The sequence below is a fragment of the Branchiostoma belcheri genome, unplaced genomic scaffold, assembly GCF_001625305.1.
Source record: "Branchiostoma belcheri isolate BF01 breed outbred unplaced genomic scaffold, Haploidv18h27 scaffold72, whole genome shotgun sequence".
Lineage (NCBI taxonomy): Eukaryota > Metazoa > Chordata > Leptocardii > Amphioxiformes > Branchiostomatidae > Branchiostoma > Branchiostoma belcheri.
In genome coordinates, this window is record NW_017804376.1 from 937,706 (window position 1) to 963,393 (window position 25,688).

At 41.3% G+C, this 25,688-nt stretch overlaps 3 protein-coding genes across 3 annotated transcripts; 1 reads left to right on the forward strand and 2 right to left on the reverse strand.

Moving 5' to 3' along the window:
- Positions 1–7,068: 7,068 nt before the first annotated feature.
- LOC109485019 (GATS-like protein 2) lies at positions 7,069–9,509 on the reverse strand. The gene is given in 2 exon segments (XM_019788410.1): positions 7,069–8,317; positions 8,320–9,509. Coding segments are annotated over 2 exon segments (1,182 nt in total). The 5' UTR covers positions 8,981–9,509; the 3' UTR covers positions 7,069–7,796.
- A 1,613-nt stretch (positions 9,510–11,122) lies between these two features.
- LOC109484985 (F-box/LRR-repeat protein 15-like) lies at positions 11,123–12,766 on the reverse strand. The gene is made up of 3 exons (XM_019788358.1): positions 12,741–12,766; positions 11,704–12,369; positions 11,123–11,321 (listed from the first exon to the last, which is right to left on the reverse strand). Exons 1-3 carry the CDS (start codon positions 12,764–12,766, stop codon positions 11,123–11,125), a joined length of 891 nt encoding a protein of 296 aa, XP_019643917.1.
- Positions 12,767–12,976: 210 nt separating this feature from the next.
- On the forward strand, positions 12,977–25,083 carry LOC109485035 (cysteine--tRNA ligase, cytoplasmic-like). The gene is made up of 23 exons (XM_019788429.1): positions 12,977–13,001; positions 13,666–13,757; positions 14,369–14,554; positions 15,120–15,218; positions 15,543–15,608; positions 15,789–15,872; positions 16,025–16,075; positions 16,258–16,347; positions 16,672–16,760; positions 17,163–17,284; positions 18,480–18,592; positions 19,117–19,245; positions 19,908–20,029; positions 20,600–20,711; positions 21,128–21,216; positions 21,386–21,426; positions 21,777–21,925; positions 22,492–22,560; positions 22,760–22,841; positions 23,337–23,485; positions 24,033–24,092; positions 24,262–24,345; positions 24,692–25,083. The coding sequence occupies exons 1-23, from the start codon at positions 12,983–12,985 to the stop codon at positions 24,839–24,841; spliced, it is 2,247 nt and encodes a 748-aa protein (XP_019643988.1). The 5' UTR covers positions 12,977–12,982; the 3' UTR covers positions 24,842–25,083.
- Positions 25,084–25,688: the final 605 nt, after the last annotated feature.

Sequence of the window (25,688 nt, forward strand, 5' to 3'; positions counted from 1 at the left end):
GTCACCCTGACAGCAGGGAATGCCCCTGGTGGTCTCTCAATAAAGCCCTCAAGTCTGCTCCACTTCAGGGACACTGTTTGCCTCTCTGTCCCAGGATGCCCTGTCACACCAAACCTCCAATGTTTGTGGGCAGTGCAGGAATAGCCAAACCTGACGACTTCTGACTTCTAAGCTGCTTTTTAATCCCTTGCAAAATATGTGCGAGAATAAATTTGAAGTAATTTAAACTGGCTGATCAAATTGGGTGGTCTGGTCTTTTTTTTCTGAAATCAAATTGGCCTTCAAACGTAAGTTTTTAATATAATTAGCCTTTGTATGGCCTGCTAAGGTCAATTGAACTCTTAAAGCCCTTTGGCACCAAATTTTTACTGGGCTACATGTTGCAATATGTTTAGGCAGCAGGGAGGTTGAACCGGTGTTAAAACAGGCTATAGTGATCCAACTTTTCTTCAAACATCTAATCCTTTACATCTTAACAACAGGCTTTGATGATTCAATTTTTCTTTTTTTTCCCAACAATTGCATTGCCTATAGTCTGTCAAAATGAAGGTTTTGCTTGGGAAGAAATTCATGAAAACCTGCTCCCAGAGCGCCTGAGGTTGCCCTTTCATTTTGTTCTCACTTGTGCCTGGAGGCGGAATGAGGAGTTTTTCAGGGCCGCGCGACCTTTCCACAGCTTTACGAGCAGACAGGGCCGCCCTTGTAACCACACTGAGGGTTCAAATCGAGGTCAAACTTTCCTTTCACCAGCATGACAGATGTTAGAACGATTGTGCCCATATTGAAAGAAATCATTGCTTTTCCATTTGTTGAAGGATACAATGCCTGCAAGCACACAGAACAAGCGAATGGTTGATAGTTTCACACGGTTCATATCTGACCTTTACCACTGTTGACATACACATTCAACTTTTGACAATGACTTTACACAAAATAAAGACGGCTAAATGATCGTTCGCAAAATTGGATTTATGAGTTATGGCCATATATTTGACAAGAAAATAACTGTATGCTGGCAACAATGCAATATTGTTATAGCAAATATTCAGTGCTTCAATGAGTTTACAATTGTAAAGCATAAAACTGTTTGATGTAATATAATGCAACAACTGGAAAATGTCACGGAAGAATGAAATTAGGTTGTAGGACAAATCTCCAGGTGTTTTTCACCTCACAAAGCATGAGAAGACTATAATGATGGGAACAAATTCAGCCATGTGCAGTGGTTTTCCACCAAGCTCTTTACCAAGCCTATTGACCAATACCCAGACTCAGTTCAACCAATGAGAGGATGGCAATTATTGGTTCAACCAATGAGAAAGTGGCTGCATGTCCATAAAACATTTTCATTTTTGTGTTATCATTTTGCATTTCCTACTTTCTGACAGACTTTTTGAATAGATTCCCAACTCAAGCATTAGTAGTTAGTGTAGCAATATAGGCTTAGACATTGAGCTATATGGGAGCCTTGTTGCATTTAAACCATTTCCATGATGAAATTCTTCTTGCTCAGAGAAATGTGTAATCTCCAAGAAGCTAAGATTCTCTATGTTGGCAAAATGTTTTGATGCACAGGGGAGAGATTTCCTTAGACTTAGCACTTAGTACAAGCCTTTTGTTGATAATGCCTGGCTACCTCAGCCTTACTGATGTAAAACTGTCCGTCAAAAATAGAAAATCAAAGTAATGTTTTCCTACCTTTTCATATGACCCAGTGAGCAAATACCCCTGAGTGGCATAGGAAAGTGTTGCTATGTTCTTGTGATGGCCAATAAAAACTGTGTTATCAATCTTTCTGCTACACAATCAAGCATACCTCGAGGGTTAGGCCACACCAATTTAATTTGTTGGTTCTCGGATTTATTCAGAAAAAATATGAAGCGACAGGGCGAAAAAAAATAAAAATGAAAACAGGTCTAGGCATCCTATTAATAGTATTATAGGCTTAAATGCTACGAAATGAGCCATGAAGTCAACATAAAAGGCCGGGTTAAAATTAAAACACTGAATTCTGAACTTTTAATCAAACCACTGCAATGATAGATGGGAAAACTGTAACAACTAGGAAGAAAAGGACCTCAACTGTTGGGGGCAAAACATGAGCATTTTTTAGTTGATTCAGGACCAGAATCAATTTTTTTTTTTTGCAAATCAGAAAAAAACGAAGAGGCGAATCCGAGAACCAACAAATTAAATTGGTGTGGCCTTACATACAGATTGTGTGCTGCTAAGCACCAAGTTACCAGGCCAATCCTCCTACAGGGCAAACATACCTATCACTTTAAAAGCGAGCTAGCTACACAAATGATAAAGGTTTAACAATGGAATGGGGACATTACAGCATGTAATAGCTTGGTGTAATTGGGCAAATCTTGTAACAGGATAGTTGGGACAGATAAGGGGACTATGGATGACACAGCAGTTTTGTGAAGCATGATCGATGATTACAGAACACAAAGCCAAGGAACTGTTAGTATCATACAGGTCTAACCAATGACTACTTCCTTGGCTCTACATAAATGTCTTGGTGGAACAGGGTCATTTTCTTGGTTGCAAAGAACCAAGCTTTACGTCCTAACATCTCCTTTGGAACTCGTTAAAGCCTACATCTTAGCAGCAGGACTGACCTTGACCTAAAACTTAGTAAAAAGATGAATGGCTTCAAAATCAGATTTTGAAAAGATTCAGTCTGGTACAAAGCAAGAAAAATTTTCACCAGCAATTTGGAAACAATTTTTCTTGGTCCGAATCCCTTGGATAGTCAAGCACAGTGGTGACCCCATTTGAAAGTATAAATGGCCATCATGGCAGACAGAGACTCGAAGAGCTCTCTTACAGCATCAAGTTCACCCCTGCCACTTTTACTAAACACAATCTACTATCAGCTGATATTGAAGCTTCAGGAGGACCAGTTTTATCGACCCTAAGCTGTGTAGAAAATCACTAGGTCAGACAGATCCGCCTTACATGTCTATCAACAGCCCTATAGTCTGACCTCATTCCTCTAAACACTTCTGCCAGATAAAAGGATCAGATACAAACTCCTCTGCCCTTCCTATTTTCTGATCTCTGTGGCCAAGGGACTTAAGTTATAATCTAACCTCCGTCCTACCGATCCAGTGCTGCAACAAGGCTGACCCTGACTTTAAAGACAGATATTTCCAATTCTTCCCAACATACTTTCGCTGACCCCTTAAAAGATAGGTGAAGACCACAGCTGTGGATAAACTACTAGTAGCCTCCTCGACAGACCTTTGGCAGGGCAGCATTTGTCTAAGAGTGGCTTGAGTGGATTTTTACCATCTTGTTCGGGGTGAGAGAGGTATCCACAGAGAGAGAATATCGTTCTTGGAGGCATATAAACTCCCTCCGTGGCATAACTAAGTCCTTCTGCTGTATTAGAGAATCTTAGCCAATGCAAAACCCTATCTTAGCCAAGACAAAATGCTGCCAATACAAGAAGTCTGCATAGGAGGCCAGATAAAGCCTCGACTGTCACCTATCAACCTCTCAAAGTCCTGGCAGGAGCTAGCTAAAGTATCCAACTATTCCAGCCAAGTTAAACTTATAGTCATCACCTTTGCGATCATAAAATGGAACATGAATCAGTGTCACGGGTTTAGCATCTATGAGGTCAAGATTAGGTGAACAGGGATGTATTTTTTCACTCTCTCTCTCTGGAATACAGATTTCCTGTGGAATTAGAAGGGTCAGACACATGCTGGGCACACAGCGCTCGTGGTTTGTTCCAGATGTGCCTAAACGTTTGTGGGCCCTCTGGTCCACTTTTCCCTGATTCTAGGTTACTCTCAATGAAATCTGAGCCAACAGTGCACATGTACAGTAGCTTCAAACTCTACCTCTCAAGGAAATGTAATTAGGATGAAAAGGAGCAGAAATTTGTCGGCCATTTAAGTTATAAGGACCACATGGACACGACTTTCAAAACCTTCCAAACACAAGAAATTTGAGACGGGAAGTACTTGGCTTCCTGAATTCCCCCATGTCTGGATCTCAGCCAGATTCTGTCATCACCCTCTGTTATTCTAACTATCAATTTTACCCCCACCCATGTGCTGTCAACCTACTATCTGGACAGATACAGAAACCCATGTAGCACATGAACAGCCACCCCAAACAATACTTCCGTACTGGTAAGTAACAAGATTTGAGTTACGACTGCAACTCTCCCAAAAATAACACAGCTTTTAAAGTTTAAAAACTGGTGGTGCCAAGAAGTCAGACATTTCAACTGGCCCGTACGAAACCCTTGTAGCATTCCTCCATTCATAGCAGGTGGCCACCGATGATCTAACCCAAAATAAATGTATCACTTGTGAACTATGCTGGCAATGGGCCCTTGCTTTTCTTTCGGAAGCGTTTGTTTGCTATAACTCCATCTTAACGTACGTGGCTGATATCACGTCTGCCAACACTAGAGGCACTTCAAACAGCCGATCATTTAAAGAAACGAAGGGACTCACATAAAGATGCTCATCCTTGTCTTATACATACAAGAAATATATCTGTAATGTAGACCGCAGTGTCCAATTCTCTTCATACATGATGAACATTATTGAGTGACAAAGCTCTGAACAACTAAGAATTGTGTAGAGACAGAATTACAGGTACATTTGGCCATGCTGATTTAATCACTTGGCTTTCATGTGATTATAACTTAGAGGGCTGGACAGGGAGGGAAAGAACAATACATTGACAGTTAGGTGCTAATCACTTTCAACTTCTCACTAACCAAGGAGGCGGGGCAATGATTAAAAGTATATTATGGGTGGAGGAAGCCCATCTTCATCCGAAAAAGGTTAAAACTTGACAAATGTAGTAGAAAAAGAATTTACTTGGTTAAATTTTTTTGCTCACATGAATGGAGGACTCCCCTTTCTTTAGCTTTGAAATTTCTAGAACAGCATACAAGATGTATGCATGTAAGGCTTTGCTTAATTGATTAACAAATATATCACAGTGTAGTGTTACTGAATTAACAATCATTCTGACCTCCCCGGCTCATTTTCAGACAGAGACAATAGCTTGATAAATCACTGGGATTGATTTTCGAGTCTAAAGAAGCGTGTGATCAAATCGGCACGGCCAAATTATTGGCAGGAAAATGTCATTACTAACTGTTTCTTCTCCAGGATAGACAGGGCTCGAAATATTGCGTTAAAAGCACACTACAACATCATCTAATAAAAACAAGGTGGAAATTAAACACTCTTAGAGAATTATGAGAAATGTGGGCCATTCCATTCAAAAGATTTTTGGGGGAAGTAGGGCAAAAATTGCATCATTCAATCTGTCTCTAAAGAACTGGTAGAGCAAGACAATGGCACAAAAGGTGTGCAAAAGACATTGAAATGATTCTCAAAAAAAAAATACCCAGACAAAATGTTTTTTTTTCTAGAATCAATGAACCTTTTAAGTGGAATCACCCTCAAACAGGACACAATAAAACAATTTTGTATACTGCTCAATTAATACCAGCAACAAGAATTCAAGCAATCATTTAAGAATTCAAATTGGCAACAACAATTTCGAGCCCTGCTTTAATAATATGCAGTACTGTTATTTTTCGATTAAGCAACTCATTACAAACAATAATAGCGACATGATGTTTAAACTCTGAGGTAAGGTAAAAAAATAATAACACCATAAAATCCATTGGCACAACTCAAAATTTTAACTTAAGAGTTTAGCAGCTTATATGGCACATCCAGTTGTTTTGTAGACAGTTGTAAGTGTGACCAGTCCAAGTGACATTGTTGTTCCACTGAGGGACATCTCACCATTCAAAGCTCTTTGAATCTCAGAGGAAGTGAGAGTTCAGAATGTTTAGTTTGTGTTTATGCCATAATTCTGGCTACAATGATCTTTTTCTGGTAGCACAGAAGCAGAATTTTATCTGCACATTAGTTTGTAAACATATTGTGACAAAAAAGCTCTGAGTAAGAAGTCAGAAGAATTATAAAAAGTAGTTTCTGTGATTTTAGATACTGTAACTTTAAGACAAAAGAAACAATAAGAAGTCTTTTATTTCAAGTTGTTACTCAGTAACCGATACAATAATAGATTGTTAGCCTTCAGCCTGCTAAGGTAGCCATTTTTTGTACCAGGTTCACATTGGTTACTGGGCTACTCAGATGAAGGTTTAATTTCTGTTGAAGTTTAAAAATTTGATGTGGTCTGCCCTCTGTGGTACAACAATTGGACTTGGACGTGACTGAGCCACAGTGCATGTTATTTGCATTGTAGGTGATTAACGTTAACACTGTTACACAAACTACATTTTCAACCTTAGACTTTGTCCTCGTCTGGCAGTGAGTGAAAAATCGTTCCAATATAGCAGCCTGCCATAATACAGCTACAACTCTCGACAATCAATATTGACTATTCCAAAAGTCATCAAATACGGGCGGGGTTGGGTTAAAAAAAGGAATGAGATCATTTGTTTGAACATGGATAAAATACAAACACTGTGAGCAACTGTTTCTAATGTAAGCACTACATATAAAACATCACTTTTTCTTTTTAGGTTTGCTGCAATATATTTTGTCAGGAAGAATTCTTATTGTTCATACCTTAGAAAGCCTAACATTTCTTACTAGATTTAACAAGTGGCCCCCAAACATTATGTACCCTCTAGTGGTACAGTAGTTAGCTGTAGCTTAGCAGATACAGGTATATTTCAGACTTGGCTGAGTCTTGCAGTTTCTTGTGAGCCTTTAGTTCTTGCAAGCGGATATCTATGAGTCTTACTACTCTTACAGTTCGACCTACTTGCAGTTGTGATTTTTCTTCTAGACTGAACATAGCCCGACGTTCTTCCTCAGCTTAGTGAATTTTTTTCTAGACTGATCATTTCGTCTTGAAGCTTTGTGAATTTTTTTCTAGACTGAGCATAGCTTGACATTCATCCTCAGCTTTGTGAATTTTTTTCCTAGACTGAACACAGCCTGACATTCTGCATCAGCTTTGCTTGACTTTAGATTTTAATAGCACCTAGCAGGCTTTCTTCCTAACTGTAGCAAAATATTCAAACACCAGTCTTGACTATTTGTTATTTAGATTGATCTGAAATGTATTCCTTTTAACTTCTAGGATTTTACATTCTATTTGTAAGTGTAGTTTAGTTATATATGCTGAAGCATTTGGTACAGTGATACTGGATGTAGTGCCGTGGCAAGCTTTTTGGGAGGATTGAATATATGCTGAAATGGAGCCCACATACAGATAGCAGCAACACATTCCTTCTCTTTTCTTTGAGGAAAACACTTGTCAAAATACATGTTAGCTCCAAGACTGTTCACTGAATTCTGAAACATGTCAAATCTCACAACAGATTAAAACTCTCTATAACCAACCAACCAACACTTTTCAAATCTTCTCTTTCTATCACGATCCCTCACACCCCTATAACAGAGTGGTACAGTCCTTACCAGGTGTGATTTTTGGATCCTACACTCTACTGCTGGGGCGGAGCAGCCCATTTCCAGGAACGTTTAGCAACTACCTGTGAAGTGGGCCGTAATCTAATGAAGCAAGCAGTGGGTCAGTTTGCCCCACTGACCCCCTGGTGCCCTGGAAATGGGTAACATGCCTGTTTCCTGCCTTGGCTTGACCCTGCGGTAGGCAAGCTTTTGTGTTATGTGATTTAAAGTGTGTCATTTCTCTATATGGGAGGGAGGGGGGTGGGGGGAAGCTGAAGCTGGTATTAGGTAAAATCCTTGTGGACCCTTTTTTTACTCACATTGGGGAGGGGCAACGCTTGACTATCAAGTTGCTCAGTAGTAAGTCTTGGCGGGTTCGCTTGTCGTGGGGTCTTGTTCCATCGTTTCTTCTCCTTCTACTGGCTGTGCCGCAGACGACGACGGTGGTTCGCTACAATCCATCCCTTCTGTACTACTTGATTGCGTCTTGTCCTTTCCACCCTCACCTCCTCCTTCCTCTTCCTTACCCTCGGATGACGCTGCTGCTTCTGCCGCTGCCGCCCCGTTGATTTTAGCTTTCCTACTTAATAGAACCTTTACCACTCCGTCCATTTCCTCCTCGGGCACTAACGTGTGGTCGTAGCGGTACGTACTGATGTAGTACATGGAGATGTCGGCCTCCGCTAGGGGCTCAGACACCTGCGCTACAATCCCACACTCGTCGAACCCTAGCGGCACCGCCCCGTTTTTGATCATCTTCCAACACTCGCCCGTTGCCGAGGTAAACAGGGCGTTGCTAGGGAATCGAGTCAAGGTTTCCGTATCCATGACGAGGCTGATGTCGCCGTCGATGATGGAGAAGGAGAAAAGTCGGCTTCGCTCCCGTCCGGGGAGGGGTCGGCGTAAAATAAGATGTCCAGAAGGATGGTGGCAACCTTAGGGAGGGTGTCTGGGTCCAGGCTAGTGACAGAGAAGCGGGTGGGAGGGGCCACTAAAGGGTGGCCGATCTCCCGGCTGTTGGCCTCCCCACGGGTGGGCGTGGTCTCGCCCTTGGAGCCGCTGTTCGGCACCTCGATGGTCTCGCCCTCCACCTCCCGGAAGATCTTGAAGTGTGACCGTAAGCACTCGATAGACGTGTCGAGATCCTTCTCCTGGACCAGGATAAAGTCCGTCTGGTAGGTGGACATGACGAAGACCGGGACCTGCGCCTCGGCTAGCGGCAGGATCAGCGCCTTGGCGATCTTGGTGATCCCGGAAGCCTTGCCCGGGCCGCTCCCCAGGGCGCCGGCCGAGACGTTCTGCGCGTACCACACGCTGTTCACCAGGCTCAGCTGGTCGCTCAGCGGCTCCAGTTCCTTCAAACCCTCCTGGTCGATGATGATGGAGTACTCGTCGGCGGTTCTGGTCAGGCTGAGGAACTTGCACTTGGTCTTGTCCCGCAGGAGGATGAGTTTGACCAGCCCGTGCGTGAAAGGGGCGATGGCGCCCCGCGGGATGCTCCCCACCTGCAAGCGGTGCTCGAGCACGTACAACTCCATCCCTGCCGGCTAGCGTCTCGGCCTAAGCCGCTGGAGTCTCCTTCTCGCCCTGCCGGGGAACTCAAGCCGACCCTGCACGTCCCGACAGGAATAACGCTTTGTTTGCGAGCTGTCAAAATTGACAAAGTACTCCCCAGTGTTTGGATTCGCTATGCACAGAATATAGCCCTGATCAGAATGCTTGATGTTGGCTGGCGGGGTCCGTTACATGTTGGCGCCCGATTTTCACCCAAACCGTCCGGATTTCGCCGCTCTCACGCCGTCCTGTCGTAGCTGTCACGTTCCCGCAAACGTTAGTCCGTCCGATGGAGGGGAAGAACTCAGCAGGAGCTGTCAGCGGGCTAAAACATTTGTCAAACAAGCGGCACACCGTTCCTCCCAGACGCCATGATGGAGACAGACTGGGGTCATGGGGTGAACCCGAGAACGAGGCTGGCTTTGGTGTCGTGCGGGGTCAAGGATCCGTACAGCTACGCTATCCAGCGGTCATAAACGGTACTGCAATAAGGGCTAACAATGGGGTGTTTTATTGGTCAATCTCTTCTTTATGATGTATTTTTTCCGTGAGAAGAAAAATGTCATGTCTCATTCAGTAGGCTAGTGGAGCAGATAGGTTCCCTGGACTTTGATATAGTTAAAATGGCTTTTTTTAGTCCCTGGACTTTAATATGTGGAATTTGATATAATATTAAAATGACTATTTTAAGTCAACATTGTTTTGAATTATGACATTCAATGACATCACAAAAGAAATACTTGAAATACTCAATCACAATGCCATGTTTCTCATTTGGAACGAATCATTTGCTTTAAATGATGTATTGTCCTCATTTCAATCTTCCACATGCGTGAGTCATATTGATTTGTTTCAAACTCTGGCCCTTTCTTCGATTGCAACAATGTTCTTGTCTAGATCTCTTAATTCTAACTGAAGCACAATGGCAATTATCTAAAGAATGTATTCCCCTGTGGATAAGCCATTGGCATGACCTATCTGTATTGATTATGTAAGAAATAGATAACAGACACCGGGTCAATTGATTTTGTAAATATTTAATGGCACGACATGTCCACAGACATTCAGAGATACATGCTTTGTTATCGATTGTGTATAGACATGTGTCATTAACAATGCAATGTTTAAAAAAATCAGGAAACAAGCAGTCAAAAACAATAATTTCTCAGTTCTTATGTGCTCCAGTTTTAATCGTGTCAACTATAAAAGACAACAATTTTACTGAGTTCTTTTGTTCAATAGTTTGTTCTCTTAGTCATCTTCTATTTAAATTAAAACAGGTCCACACAGAAAGAAATTACAAATCTGTCATAGAATCACCAGCAATTCTACTTTATAGAAAGGCACATTTAACAAGAAGATAAAACAAGTACAATACTAATGTTGTACAATACTAAGTTGCAATGACTTGCAAGTTGCAACATTACCATGTACACAATTTAATTAAGAATAAGATTATGTCACTGCTACAATACGTGATTTATTATAAATGAGGTGTATCTCAATGGCATTTTGATTGTATTATTTACAGTTAAAATATAGAAGCTCTATTTTGCTACAGGGCTCCTTGCACTTGCTTTCAGGCTAGGGAGTGCAAGAAGCTCATATAGCAAATGATATGGCACCCAAGCTCAGTAGTACTAGTATTCTAGCTATGCTTAACACAATTCCTATATAGCAGCATTTACAGTATTAGCTTCATGAGCCATGAAGGGATCAAAGAAGCTTTCAAACATCTTATTGTTTTCTCCAAGTCTTAATATTATAACATTCCATGATATGCAGTAAATTAATCAATACCGAAACACATCACACTGTATCTGCTTGGAGTTCCCAACATCCAAGCCTTCATATCTGAAGAGGGTATCAGATCAGAGTTACCATCAGATCTAAAGAGGGTTTCACACCAGAGTTTCCATCAGATCTGAAGAGGGTGTCACACCAGAGTTACCATCAGATCTGAAGAAGGTATCACACCAGAGTTACCATCAGATCTGAAGAAGGTATCGCTCCAGAGTTCCTTTCATATCTGAAGAAGTATCACACCAGAGTTCCCATTAGATCTGAAGAGGGTATCATATCAGAGTTACATCATAACTGAAGAGGGTATCACACCAGAGTTACCATCAGATCTGTAGGTAGAGGGGCGGGACCAGCTCGCTGCGTCCAAAGTTGTGTTCCACCCGGGACAGATTGAGGCCGACGGGAGCGGGGACGTCTACTTTGACGCCGCGTAGCCGCAGGCGGGCCAGGCTCGCCTCTGTCACGTCCCGACAGTCCGACACTTTGATCACCTTCAGGTGTTTACAGTACTCGCCAACATTCCTGCAAAATAGAAGAAATCTTTCTTGATCACTCCAACAGGACAGTACTCTCCAACATTCCTGCAAAATAGAGGAAATCTTTCCTGATCACTCCAACAGAACATGACATGTCAAGGCATCTTTAATTTCAAGCCAAACATTAACATATGTAACATTATAGCAAGCCTGGAAGCGACATTTCAAAAAGATGCAATGTGTGTAGCCTGACTACATCAAACTTCTAGCAGCCCTTCCACTGGTCAGTCCCCAATATAGAAGCTTGATGGCCAACATCTCTAAGTCATCTTAATCCTGTTGCAGCTCTAGGACAGCAAAACTATTACTGCACTTTGCAGTAGATTGTAAACACACAATTTACATGTATTGTTTACTTGTGTTCTCACCTTATAGCAAAGTTGTTGACCCTCCAACAGCCTTGTACATCTAGATATTCTAACCTGGGACAACCTTTTGCCACTGCGTCGATCGCTTGATTTGTTATCCCGTAGATTTTCGCCAGTGACAGATGAGTGATCTTCTTGCACGCTACTACCAAAGACATGACGCATTCGTCGTTGATTTCCCAACAGGAGGTTAAGTCCACTTTTTCCAGCTCCCGACAACTCACCGCTACCATTAAAAATGACGGCACATTCAGCCAATGACAGTCTTTCAGCGACAGTGCAGTCAGTGAGGGGCAATTTTCCGCCACCGCTTGTATCGTCTCGCTTTGTAGGTGCAAACAGTTCGAAATGTTCAGTCTTAAAAGTCTTTGGTTACGGAGTATAACAGGAACCAGTAGTTTGTCTGTGAGCCAGTTTTTACAACCGGATAAAATGAGGACATTCAGGACGCTGTTTTCTCCGAGAATCAATCGGAAGGCGTCAGGAGTGATCTTACTGCTGTAAGGAGAGAGGTCGATCTTGAAGGTGGAGCAGAAGAAGGTGGTGACGAGATGTAGAGCCTGGGAGTTGGTCTGTCGGAGGCGGAACAGGTCCGGGAGGGACAGACAGGGCAGGACATGTCTGTTCAGGACATCCTCCCACGGTAGAACATCTAATATTGTAAACCTAGAGAGGGAGGGGGAGAATATTGGTTTGTTACATGTTATTGCTCTTTCATACACAATGTTGTGTGGTTGAACTTGAAGGAAAAACTCGGTATGATATTTTTACAAGGTATACATAAAACCTTTTTTGCGCAGACCTTGTGACAAATTATAACATTGTTGATTGATGATGAGGTCAATATTATCATATTATCAACATATTTCCTGCCCCCCTCCCCCTAACAAACTGAAGTGATCACACGAAAACATGTACTGTCATTGATATCAAAATCACAGACGAAGATCCTATTAATTTACTCGACATATCTACTTAGAAAGGAACATCCAGACCCCCTACATTATGGCAAAACCATAAAATAACTGTCAACCTACTTTTCAGCACCATGCCCAGACGCCATCTTGGATGAGAAAGGCGACGGAATGCATTTAAAACAGCGACAAACAGGAAAACTTTACGACAAAATTAGTAGTATAGCCTCGAAAAATAATTACGACATATATTTCTACGTATTATTTTGACATATTATCTTTGCAATTTACCTAATGAAGTTTTCGAAAATGCTAGTGGTTGTTCTACACTTTTGTCGCCCTCGATTATTTCATCATCATTCAACATGGCGGACCAAGAGCAAGGTAAGAACCGGATCTTAGGAAATTAACACGATCTTGGCTTTAAACGAACGAATTATTTCTCTAAAATACAAAAGGAACATTTCGTATCGACCTGGGCAACTTTTTACTGATTTTGGTTGCAATTGCTTCAGTAGATTTGTCTAAAAACTGATCCAAAGTTGGTCGTTGGCGGCGGCCATATGTTCTAGTGGGGAAGCCATGCTGGCATGGGAGGGGTGGGGGCGTGTTTGTTTGTTTGTTTGTTTACCTTTGTATTTTCGGATTGGCAAACAGTAAACAATATGGACCCCTGTCCAGCAAAATATCGTAAATCATCTTGTTTTTTTATGAAATTTGATGAGATACTTCAAAAGCACTAGTAGTGAAGAAAAATTGGTTACAAAAAAAAAAAAGATACTATGAAATCTGACCAACATTGATTTTTGAAAGATTTTGTTTATTTTTCACATTATACATTGGATCCAACCTATATTTCATGAAAGACAGCCATACATTTCTCAAATCAGATGCATTATTAAGAATCGTAAATTTGTATTAAATAATTCTTATGATGCAATGCTACCGAAAAATTGCACGCAGCAGATATTTGACTATTCTGGGCTTTAGGCAAAATGAATGGAAAAACTTTAATTAAACTAAAAACTTTTCCTATGAACCTGTTCAGCTCGTCGCAAGCGGACTCAGCCAACCTGGGCCCCTCCGGCCGGGAGTCCTGACACCCCCCTCAAACTCTACAATAGTCTCACCCGCAAGAAGGTAAGAAGCATTGGCCAACTTCATAAACTGGCTCAAATTTCCAATTCTAAGGTGTCGAAGTCAAAGCTATTTAAATAACTTCTTGAAGATTTAAAAGTTGTGAGGTTCACTATTTTATTGATAGCTGCATCATATACATGTAATTTTCTATTCCAAATCAATTTTCTGTAGTACATGTAATTTCTTCCTTATGAGCTTGTATGAAAGTATTGTTTTGGGTGGCTGAGCTGTGGGTTTGTGTGTCTGTTTGTCCAAACAGAGACAACTTGTGGGTGGGGGAAGATTAACAGGTAGAATTTTGGGGTCAAAAGGTCAGATACAGGAAATATACTGTGATACTACTTGGAAGTCTGAAATCTGTTATTTCTTGTTGTAGTACCCCACGTTTGACCGTCTGTTCCCTTGCAGGAGGTGTTTGTGCCGCAGAAAGGCCGCCGTGTCGGCTGGTACAGTATCTGTGTCTGTATAGCTGGTATAACCGTCCCTCTGTGTAACACACCAGCTTTGCAGGCATGTGGCGTAACACATCAGCTTCGCAGGCATGTGGCTTACTAGGCAAGGGGACAGCTGGCTATATTAGGCATGACTATTTACTGTTGGTTCCTTTGCAGGAGGTGTTTGTGCCGCAGAAAGGCCGTCGTGTTGGCTGGTACAGCTGCGGGCCGACGGTGTACGACACGTCGCACATGGGTCACGCCAGGTCGTACATCTCCTTCGACATCCTGCGCCGCATCATGAAGGACTACTTCAACTACGACGTCCTCTACGCCATGAACATCACCGACATAGACGACAAGGTCAGCAGACGTTAAAAAATTTTTTTCCAATTGGACTAATTACTTACTTGACTTATGCCAGGGGACCATGGCTGCCCAGTAGCTAAAATCCTGCATAGGCTTCCCCATATGCCATCATTCTGAAGACTGGTGTCCCTTTGCAACACATCCAAGTATGTGTGGGGTGGTCTTCCAGGCCTTCTTCTCCCATGTGCTGGGTACCATAGTACTAGGTTGGAGACTATTTCCTTACTGTATCTCAAAGAGAAATGATTTCACTTAGAGCTTTGGACCAGTCACTCTGGTCTTCCTTTAAGTGCCTCAACACCGTGTCAATGGTATCTGGTAAACAATGTCGGCCCTCGTCGCAGTTAGGACAATGGGCCCTGATGTCAATATGGTGAGCAGTAGTTTTCTCTTTAGTTTATCAACCTGATTAACACAAGTAACCTATCCTGACTGAATATCAATTAGCAGAGCAACCAATACAATACTAGTCTTAGAATACTACTTTGTAACAATGACACTTATGTTAACGAAGAAAAAAAATCCTCAATAATATTTGCTGTACTGTGTTTGTTTTCAGATCATCAAACGTGCCAGACAGAACTACCTGTTGGAACAGTACCTGGACAAGAAGCCGTCAGGAAAACAGCTTCTGCAGGACGTACAGACAGCTATGCAGGTAAGAGAGCTCATCATCAGTAGCCTGTGTTACACATAATCTCTTGTTGTTACTATTAGTACCTGATTGGGTCTTCTCCCCAAGAGCTTGTGGCAATACACCAGTCCTCTAAGTCTAACATGAGAGAACCATTCCCATTCCCAGGATTGCCAATAGGAGCTCTGGATTCTTTGTCACTACAGTAACCAGTCATCACAGCCTCCAACTCCATAGTAACAGTTCTCAGTCTGACAATAATTGGTCCATGTTACCACAAATAAAAGATACAATCCTATAAATTGTGTTTGATTGATAAGTACATACTCTTATGTGATATTTCTGCAGCCTTACAGGGAGAAGTTGGAAAGGGAAACTGACCCTGACAAGAAAGCCATGTTACAGAGAATAACAGTAAGTAGAATTTTATGTCTATATATTTATAGTAAATTCATTGTACTGGCATTGTGTTTTCATAGAATTCTTTGTTTCCAAGTTTGTAGCACATCTGTGGTGATGAGGGTACTATTGTTAAAATTCTTCCCTCTGCAACCTATCTAATGGTGGATAAACGTATCTACAAATTGTTTTCAGAACAAAGTGGAAGAAACAGTCTCCCAGCTCGGGCAGGTAGCAGAGAATAGCCCAGATGCCAGTAAAGGGGAGGAACTCAAAAAGGTAAATAGAAACCATCTGCTATTATTTTTATTGTTCATTTTTCAAATCAAATTCAACAAGGGCATGTTGTAGCTATCATTTGTCAATGAAGGATGGCCCATAAAAGAAAAATTGTTTTACATTTTTTGTCTTTTTTTCTTCACCATCTTTAGGCTCTTGTAGGGGATGCCAGAGACCCACTGTCAGAGTGGCTGGACTCAATGGTTAGTATCATTGCTGGAGTGTATCCATTTTTTATTTTTCCTCAGTTTAATACTGGTCAAATTGGAGGTAATATTTTACTTCTCATATCCAAACTAAATATGTCTTTGTAGCTAAAACTGAACCGAAGGGTTTTACCTTTTTTTAGAAGTAATTTTTTTGATAATTTTGGTCGATATTTCAGCATGGATCCGAGGTGACTGACAACTCCATCTTCACAAAGTTGCCCCAGCATTTCGAGGCAGAATTTCACAAGGACATGGAAGCCCTGAATGTAAGTACTGGACAGGACTTTTCATAGGCAGTGTTGTATGAATACGGAAGTATTGTTTTTGGTGGCTGACTTGTGGGTTTGTGTCTTTGTTGTAATAGCTTCAATTGCAGTTGTGGGTGGGAGGTAATTTTGACAGTTGATTGATAGGGAGGTCATGCGTGCAGGTGATCCAGCACAAGCCCAGTGGGAGTAAGTGGGTGGTATGCATGAGAAGTGGTGTAATACCTGATTAAATTACATCCAACAAATGAATTCTGTGAACAAGAAGGTCACGAAAACCCCAAATACTTCCTGAACATCTGAAATCTGATTTTTTGTTTTCAGGTTCTCCCAGCAGACGTCCTGACAAGAGTGAGTGAGTACATCCCAGAAGTCATAGAATATGTGCAGACTATCATAGACAAGGGCTACGGGTGAGTACCATTTGCTTGTCTGTTATCAAACATTTCAACGTTCCACTACTCAGATATTGTGACAACTGTAAAACGTTCTTGGTGGTTTTATTTTACAGTACAAATGTATAAGTGTAGTGGAGGTTTTCATGGTGTTTTAAATAGCAGGCAGTTGAAACAGTTGTGTAGTATAAACATATGTGAAGACACATTTGCAGTGTAATGAATTTTGGGGTGGAGAGGTTGCTTAAATGTTCACAGTATTTAGATCTATTGATCTTATAGTCAAAGAAGTGTAAGCTATGATAAAGCTAGGATTATGTCCAAATGCATTACCATCTTTTTGTTTAACCTTAAATCTGAATAATTATACAGCATACAAATTGTCTGCTAACTTTCTGTGTGGTGTTTCCTTTTCTCCAGGTATGAGTCCAACAAGTCAGTGTATTTTGACACCACCAAGTTCGATGGTGCCGACGCCCACTTCTATGCAAAGCTGGTGCCTGAAGCTTTTGGAGACAGCAAAGCAATGCTAGAGGGTGAAGGTATGTGGGCTGTATATGGGATCTTTAACGTGTGTGGGGTGTGGCTCTCCCAAACACGGGACCTCCATTTAATGTCCTATTCGAGGGAGGTCTCTAACTGAAGCTAGGTACTCATTTACACCTGAGTGAAGTGAGGAAAGTCGTGTAAAGTGCTTTTCTCAAAGGCACAAGATCGGTGGCATCGGGCAGGATTCAAACCTGGGACCTCTTGGGTCTGATCCAAACACTCTACTGTTATCACACGATCCCATGGGGGTGATACATGTATGTTTGCTGAGCACCCACACACTTCCTGGAGGTCTGTGAAATTTGAGCCACAAAAACCCAAAAATAGTTCACGGAAGTCTGATAAAATCTCAGCCTTCTTGTTTGTTTTGCAAATATTAGGGAAAGTTGCCAAAATAATAATGTTTTAGCTAGACTTTTGTTACGCGTCTTCAGTGTATTTGTTTCCATAACTTAAGCATACCTTTTTGAGAATAACAGATAATATTAATTGTAATGGCATCCAGGTATTGTTTGTATTCAAGTTACTTCTGGGTACAGAAGTATTGTTTTGGGTGGCAGAGCTGTGGGTTTTGTGTATCTCAGTCTGTCCAGACAGAGTAGGCTGACAGCACATGGCAGGGGAAGATTGACAGGCAGAATGACAGTACTTCGTCAACCAGAATCAGTAAATGGGGGTAAACATGAAGGTCTTAGAATCTGACCTGGAGCCAGCAGAAATAGTGGTCGACATGGGGGAATTAAAAAAGCTGGGGATTGCAGTATTAACATACCAGAAGTCCGAAATCTTTGATTTCTAGTAAAAAGTTGAACTTTATTTCCAACACACAGTTTACAGAGAGATCAAATTTTCAACGACCACTGTCGCCTTCATCAGGATAATTAATGACCAATCACTTCACAACGTGACCTTGCGATCAATTGCTGTGATCACAGTTAAGTCTCGTGTGAATAAGGTCACATGTTTGTAAACCGTAACTCTCGCGAGATCACATTGTGAAGTGATAGGTCATTAATTATCTTGATGAAGGAGACAGTGGCATGCTGAAAATTTGATCTCTCTGTAAACTGTGTGTTGGAATAAAGTTAAACTTTTTCTATGATTACTACCAACACAGATGAACTTTCATGATAATCTTTGATGTCTAGTTGTTAAACAATTGTAATTTACTCCAAATGTCGTCTCCAGGTGACCTGAGCATCTCCCAGGACCGTCTGAGTGAGAAGAGATCGACCACAGACTTCGCCCTGTGGAAGGCCTCCAAACCTGGGGAACCTTCATGGGACTCGCCATGGGGCATGGTGAGTGGGGGAGGGAGGGAATGTAAGGGTGAAAGGAGACAGAAAGAAGGGAGTGAGTGAGTGAGAGAGGAAAGAAGGAATGAATGAATGAATAATTGAGTGGTTGAGTGATGAATGAACTGATTAAACAAAACAACAACTGAGCAACTTTAGGAAGTAAACGAGCATTGAAATGTGACTGTAAATGCACTTACATTCGTGGTAGTTTTATTTAGAAGTACAAGGAAAAAAGTAGAAATAGAAATACAAAACACATATCTGTGGTGTCATGATTTTGAGAACATTGCAAACGTAGAAGCAAAAGTAAGTGCATATACACCCCGTAAATAATTTCATCAGGTTAGAAGATACTTAGGGTATAGAATTTTCTTCTTAGCTTCTGAGGAAGGTGTCTGATAGACATCGAAACGTAAGGCAGGTGAGAACCTTACTGGTTGTGTCAGAAGAAAATTCTATACCCCAAGTGCATATACAGTTTACTTCTTGCAGTATATAAATTGTTGTCACTGTTCTCCATACTTTAGGGTCGTCCAGGCTGGCACATAGAGTGTTCTGTGATGGCCAGCTCTATCCTGGGAGGGTCACTAGACATCCATACGGGAGGCTACGATCTCAAGTTCCCTCATCATGACAACGAAATAGCACAGGCTGAGGTGGGTGGAAATCGTCCTTTGTATTCATTGTCCTGACTACATTGTATTTTCCCTCTAGACAGGGTTAGATGTGTGCATGCATGTTCAGCACTAAGGACAGGGCAAGTTTCGTACATATAAACCATATTGAAACAATATTGAAGGTGTTCAGCACCAATGACAGCGTGTACTATTATATTGAAGGTGTTCAGCACCAAGGACAGGGCTAGTTGTGTACATTTAAAGGTGTTCAGCACCAAGGACAGGGCTAACTGTGTAGTACCACATATTGAAAGTGACCATGCCCTAAGTTAAAATGACAAAAAATGTACTTCACCATGGTATGGATAACCTGCTTTTTAAATCCTTAGCCAAATGAGATCAAACAAGATGTGAAGTGTGCAAATTGAAGGTGTTCAGCACCAAGGACAGGGCTAGCTGTATAGTACCACATTATCCTTCAACAAGTAAAATTTTAGTTAAAAAAAGCAAATGTCCAGAAATACCCAGGGTTTCAGATTATGATGAAACGGCATTGTGAAAGGGCAATGTCACATTCATCCTAGGTTGTCATTCAATTTTGCAGTAATCTACTGGTTAGCTCTTTAGCCAAATAAAATCAAAGCAAAACTGAAGAGTGTACACAATGTAGAATATGTGCTAAAACTACTGGATGTTTTCAGGCGTACTATGATAATGACCACTGGGTGCGGTACTTCCTCCACTCCGGCCACCTGACCATCGAGGGCTGTAAGATGTCCAAGTCTCTGAAGAACTTCATCACCATCCAGGAGGCCCTGTCCAGGTACGTCCTTGAATAGTTCCATCAGGTTGGTAACATCTGTGTCCATAATATCACCAGGGTCCATAAAATCGCCACCTTGAGAAACAGTGTGCTTAAAGATATTTTTACTGCAACATACTTTTGGTGTGCACTCCTTCACACATCAAATGTACATACTTAGGGTATGTTGCAGTAAAAATATCTTTAAGCACACTTTTTCTCAAGGTGGCGATATCATGGACCCTGGTGATATTATAGACACAGATGTTAAGACTTAGTCACTGAGTAAAGAGTCTCTTTTTACACAACCAAGTCTTTTATTCAGCCGACGTTTTGGTGACCGTCTGTCACCTTCCTCATGGCAATTCTGACTGGTTCACATTGCACTGCAGCACAGGTGTCGCTGCTATAGACGCATTCCCAAACGTACAATATTTACATATCTACACATATGCGTGGTTAAAGGGAAATGTATCTACAATGCGGTACCAAACGTACAGGAGTTGGAGGAGCAGTTACAGAGAACTGTAAGTGCTGTAGTGCAATATGAACCAGTCAGAATTGTCCTGAGTCTCTTTACTGTCTGTCCAGGTACAGCTCCCGGCAGCTGCGTCTGGGGTTCCTGCTCCACTCCTGGAAGGACACGCTGGACTACAGCTCTGACACCATGGGCACCGCTGTCAAGTACGAGAAGATGATCAATGTAAGTGTAAAAATGTTTCAAGTCTAAGGTAAACAGACATCCGTCTTCACAGTCCAGTATTGTAACCCAAAACATGTGAGTGGTTCTTCTTGTTTTGTGGTGAAAATTGAACTTCATAAAAGAAATTTAGGCAGTACAGAAAGTCTCTACTTTTGGTAGTATTGTTTTGGGTGGCTGAGATTATGGGTTTGCCTATCTGTCCATCATAATTGCTTTCATGGTGGGTGGGAGGTAATTTGGATGGTTTACAGGGAAACATGCCTTTGGAATGTGGTGTTAATACCCAATTAGTTTACATCACACATTGTTTTAAGTGCAATATAGATACAAATACAGATACAATCCCCTCTACAGTTTCCAAAACACTTCATGGTGGTCTGTGAGCTTTAAATGTCTTATTTTTCAATGTCGTGCAGGAGTTTTTCCTGACTGTCAAGGATGTCCTAAGAACAGATGCACCCCCTTTTCTGAAGTGGGACAAGCCAGAGCTTCAGCTTGCAGAAAGGTACAGTGTTACATTGGCCGTAATGTGTAATACTTTATAGAAAAGACTATTCCTTAATCTTAGGATTGTGTCAATTACATTACATTGGTCAAAGGGCTTTTATTATGATGTCAGTTACTATCCTTCTTTTTATTGTTGACTTGATCATCTTTCTCTTACTTAATCTTAGTTTCCAACAGAGGAAAGAAGGAGTTCACCAGGCCCTATGTGGTAAGTAAATCTTCATTATTACATCCGGACAGAGTAGGTTGACAGCTCATGGGTGGGTGTGGGGGGGATTGGCAGGCAGAATGACAAGAGGGGAAAGGGTCAGACTCAGGAAATGGGGGTGATTTTGAAGGACTCAGAATCTGGCCAGAATTCAGTGTTTGACATCAAACGCTGATCCCCTCCACAGTTCCAATGCATTAATGAAAATCCAAAATGTCCTGCAGGTCTGTGAGTCACGAAAATTCAAAATACATGTACTTCCCGAAAGGCTGAAATGTCAGATTTTTATGTCAATCTGGTCTTCCCATCTTTGAATGCAACCTTTGAATTTTTATTGTCCTTCCCGACAGACAACATTGACACGAGAACAGCGATGGACCAGATGCGTGAGCTGGTGTCTGACAGTAATGTGTACCTGAAGGAGAAACGAGACGCCCGCCAGCAGCCTGACCACACCCTGCTCAGGGACATAGCAGCATACCTCACCAGGATGCTCAAGGTGACGCAGAATAATCATGTTTAATCTTAGTTTAACAATAGTTCCTGAATGCCATTGCTTTGTCAGCCTGGCAGCAGCCTGACCACACCCTGCTCAGGGACATTGCAGCATACCTCACCAGGATGCTCAAGGTGACGCACAAAAATCATGTGTTTAACCTTTAGTAAAATACTGGGCTCCCTTAGAAAACAGCTTTCGCAAGCTGAATGGGGCTACCCAACTGTTTTGGGATTAAATAGACAAATAAATAAAGAACAACAGGGTAGCCAATTTGCTACCAGTTCTCTATAATTGGTTACTTTACTAATAGGCTGGTTGAAGGTTGATAACAATTTGTATTTCAACTTATATTTTCTATGATGTCAATGATTGTATTAAGTCTCAAGGGCTTCTGAGGCAGTTTTCTGGTTCTCTGTTTTTGGTTTATGATATTTTGATTACTGTTTCTGTGCTGTTATGAAGAAAACAATAAAAATGTATTATAAATGTTTGCGTACAAAAATTTGTGTTAGGAAAAAGGTGAATATTTGTCAAATATTTGAAATATCAATTTTTTCTCTTTGCAGATCTTTGGTGCTATTGAGGGAGAAGAGCTTATAGGTTTTCCTGTGGGAGGCACTAGTCAGGCGGTCAATGTGAGTCACTAACTTATATTTTCTAGATTTTATTGGTTTGCTGAGCAGTCTTCTTTGGCAGTTATGACTGTATTCTTCAAGAAGGCTTTTTACCTTTTATTTATATATCCATGTTGTTTCCATATGTAAATGGAAATTGTTATGTGTACCATTTTTGTGTCATGATTTTAGCAGTGATTTGAGTTTGTTCTGTTTCCAGCTGGAGGAGACAGTCATGCCATACCTCAGTACCATGGCTGAGTTCAGGGACAAGGTGCGACAAGTCGCTCGCCAACAGAAAGGTACACAAGTCTTTCTTTATCATGAAATGGAAACAACATAAGCTGTCAACTTTCAAGTACATGTAAGGAAAAACACCTGTGAAAACAGCAAGCACGACCAGAGGTAGATGTGATTAATGTTGCCCGTCTGGGACAGACTTAACCCAACCATATCCATTACAACCTGACCAGGGCCATGCAGAAACTAGCCTCCGTAGCAGGCTTATAGAACTGGGGGTTTGGTGGTCTTTGACTGTTTTCTGATTAGCCCAGTTCTAAAAATGGGGGTAATTCAGCCAGGCCGGCTATGTTGTCTATATGCAATCAGAAAATAGCACATATAAAAGCTTCCAAAGACCATGAAGACCCCCAAAACTGCCAGTTTTTGGCATGCTATGGAGGCTATGCAGAAACACAGACACACACACACACTCAGACACACACACAAACATACCTAAAGCAACACCTCCCTTTTTCATGGAGGTAAAAATGCATCCATTATTAATTTTCCTGCAGCTACAGAGATCCTGCAGCTGTGTGACCGGCTGCGTGACGACGTCCTGCCGCAGCTGGGAGTCAGACTGGAGGACCACGAGGGACTGCCGCCGGTCGTCAAACTGGTGGACAAGGAGACACTTCTCAAGGAAAGAGAGGAAAAGCTTAAGGTAAGACTTCTTCTTCGTCGTGAAAAGTATACATGTTTGTAATACAGAGTAACAAGGCAACACTTCTTAAGGAAAGGGAGGAGAAGCTTAAGGTAAGACCTTTTTTTTACTCATTGGTCATCATGTAACAAGACCTGAAGGTGACTTCAGTGTGAAACCTGATGGCCATTCTCCATGGTTACATGAATCAGACTGTAACAGCGTCTTTTCTCCCTAAGTCTTGTTAGCATTGTTCCCTACTGAAGTATTGTTTTAGTGGCTGATCTGTGACCAGATAGAGTAGGTTGTGACAGCACATGGGTGGGGTTAGATTGACAGCCAGAATGAAAGGTCAAAAGGTCAGACACAGGAAATGGGGTGAACTTGAAGGTCATGAAAACACAAAATATTTCCTGGAAGTTTGGAATCTACAATTTCTTGCTTGGCTTGAAGTGTAATACAATGTACAATGTATTTGGAAAGTATTTTCTCAACAAACCAACTTTCTTCCTCCAAGTAAAAAGTACAGTCATCATACATGTTTGATACAAATCTCTCGCCTCCCTAGATTGAAGAAGAGAAGCGACGTCAGAAGGAAGAAAAACAACGGAAACAACAAGAACTGCAGGTAAATATTGAACAATGCTTCAGTGCATTAAGTACAAGGAATGAAGCATCAATGCTATGGTAATGATATTATCCAAAAACCCATTTGATACATACTACTGGTAGTACTTTGTATTGCCAATAGGCATACATTGTATGTAATACATGTTAACATGGAAATATTTTAACAGGCAGCTAAAGAGGCCAAGAGAAGAATCCCTCCATCAGAGATGTTCCTACAGGACACAGACAAGTATTCCAACTTTGATGACACGGTGAGGTCACATCTTGTTTGAGATTACTTATGGGTACGGGAGTATTGTTTTGGGTTACTGAGCTGTGGCTTTGTGTATGTATCTGCTTGTCCAGGGAAAGTAGTTGACAGCACATGGGTTGGGGAGATTGACAGGCAGAATGACAGTAGGTCAAAGATATCAGAGTCTAACCATGAGCCAGCAGGGATTAGAAGTGGGCATGGGGGAATTCAGGAAGCCAAGGATTGCATTAAACTTCTGAAATCAGTTTTTTTTTTCTAGAAAGCTGGTCTTTTCCATGCAGGAGAGTCTATCTTTTCCCACCATAGATAGATTTGACTCAGTATACCTTTTCCACATGTTTCAGGGGTTCCCAACACATGACAAAGAAGGAAAAGAGCTCAGCAAGGGGCAACAGAAGAAGTTACGGAAGCTGTACGACGCTCAGGAAAAACTGCACAACGAGTTTTTAAAGAGTCAGCAAGAAAACGTAGTGAATGGTGCTCAGGCAAAATGATGATACCTGGAACTAGTAGACAGTTACCAATAGTTTTATTGCTTAAACAAGTGTACAGAAAGTGCAAAATGGATTGAAAAGGAGCAAAATTTTCTTCTGTTTTACTCCATTTTGCTCTCTCTGTACTTTCTGAACAAGAATGGCTGTTGTCACCTTTTGTAGCAATTTGGTACCAGTATCAACCCAACTGGTGTATAGCATGAACACTCTACACTACTTCACCAGCCAAAAAAAAAAAAAAACGAACTGGAAAGATAACACCAGCGATATCAAACCATAGGATATCAAACCGAATTGTACCAGAGCCAACTGGAGATACATTGTACGAACATCACCATTGCTTATTAACTTCTAGATTGAAAAGAAAAGCCTTCCATAGCAAAAGTTTTTATCCATAATAGAAAGAAAGAGAGCATACAGTCTTACGTTGTTGTATCCTCAAATAATGATAATCTGACACATCTCCTAGCTTCCATTCGGTATGTAGTAACTGTTGAGGCAATGTCGTCTGGAAATGGTGACTTTTACTACTCCAATTCCTAGAGTAGAATCACAAATGTGGTGACTTAACGCACTAGTAGTGTGCCACAGGTAAAATATCAAGAAGTGGGGAGAACTTACTATAACTTAATGTAATACCGGTAGTAACTTATTTTTCAACATAAGTGATCATTGTGGAAACAATGCACAGTGTACTTCATACTCACAAAGCTGTGTACAAAACAACAATATGCAAATGTTACAAAATTTATTTTATTTTCTTTGCAAATCATTCCATATGAAAAATAAGCATCTCTCTGCCTTAATACATAAATTTAAGTAATAATCTTCCTTAAAGTAATATTGA

What these genes read in the sequence shown, in the direction of transcription:
- LOC109485035 (XM_019788429.1), top strand. An exon ending in AGGACATGGAAGCCCTGAAT is followed by an intron (nt 16,348 to 16,671) that starts GTAAGTACTGGA and finishes TTTTGTTTTCAG; the next exon opens with GTTCTCCCAGCAGACGTCCT. An exon ending in GGGACTCGCCATGGGGCATG is followed by an intron (nt 18,593 to 19,116) that starts GTGAGTGGGGGA and finishes TCCATACTTTAG; the next exon opens with GGTCGTCCAGGCTGGCACAT.
- LOC109484985 (XM_019788358.1), bottom strand. Translation starts at nt 12,766, where the DNA reads ATGGCGTCTGGGCATGGTGCTGAAAA. An exon ending in TCTGGGCATGGTGCTGAAAA is followed by an intron (nt 12,370 to 12,740) that starts GTAGGTTGACAG and finishes CTCCCTCTCTAG; the next exon opens with GTTTACAATATTAGATGTTC. An exon ending in GTCAACAACTTTGCTATAAG is followed by an intron (nt 11,322 to 11,703) that starts GTGAGAACACAA and finishes TCTATTTTGCAG; the next exon opens with GAATGTTGGCGAGTACTGTA.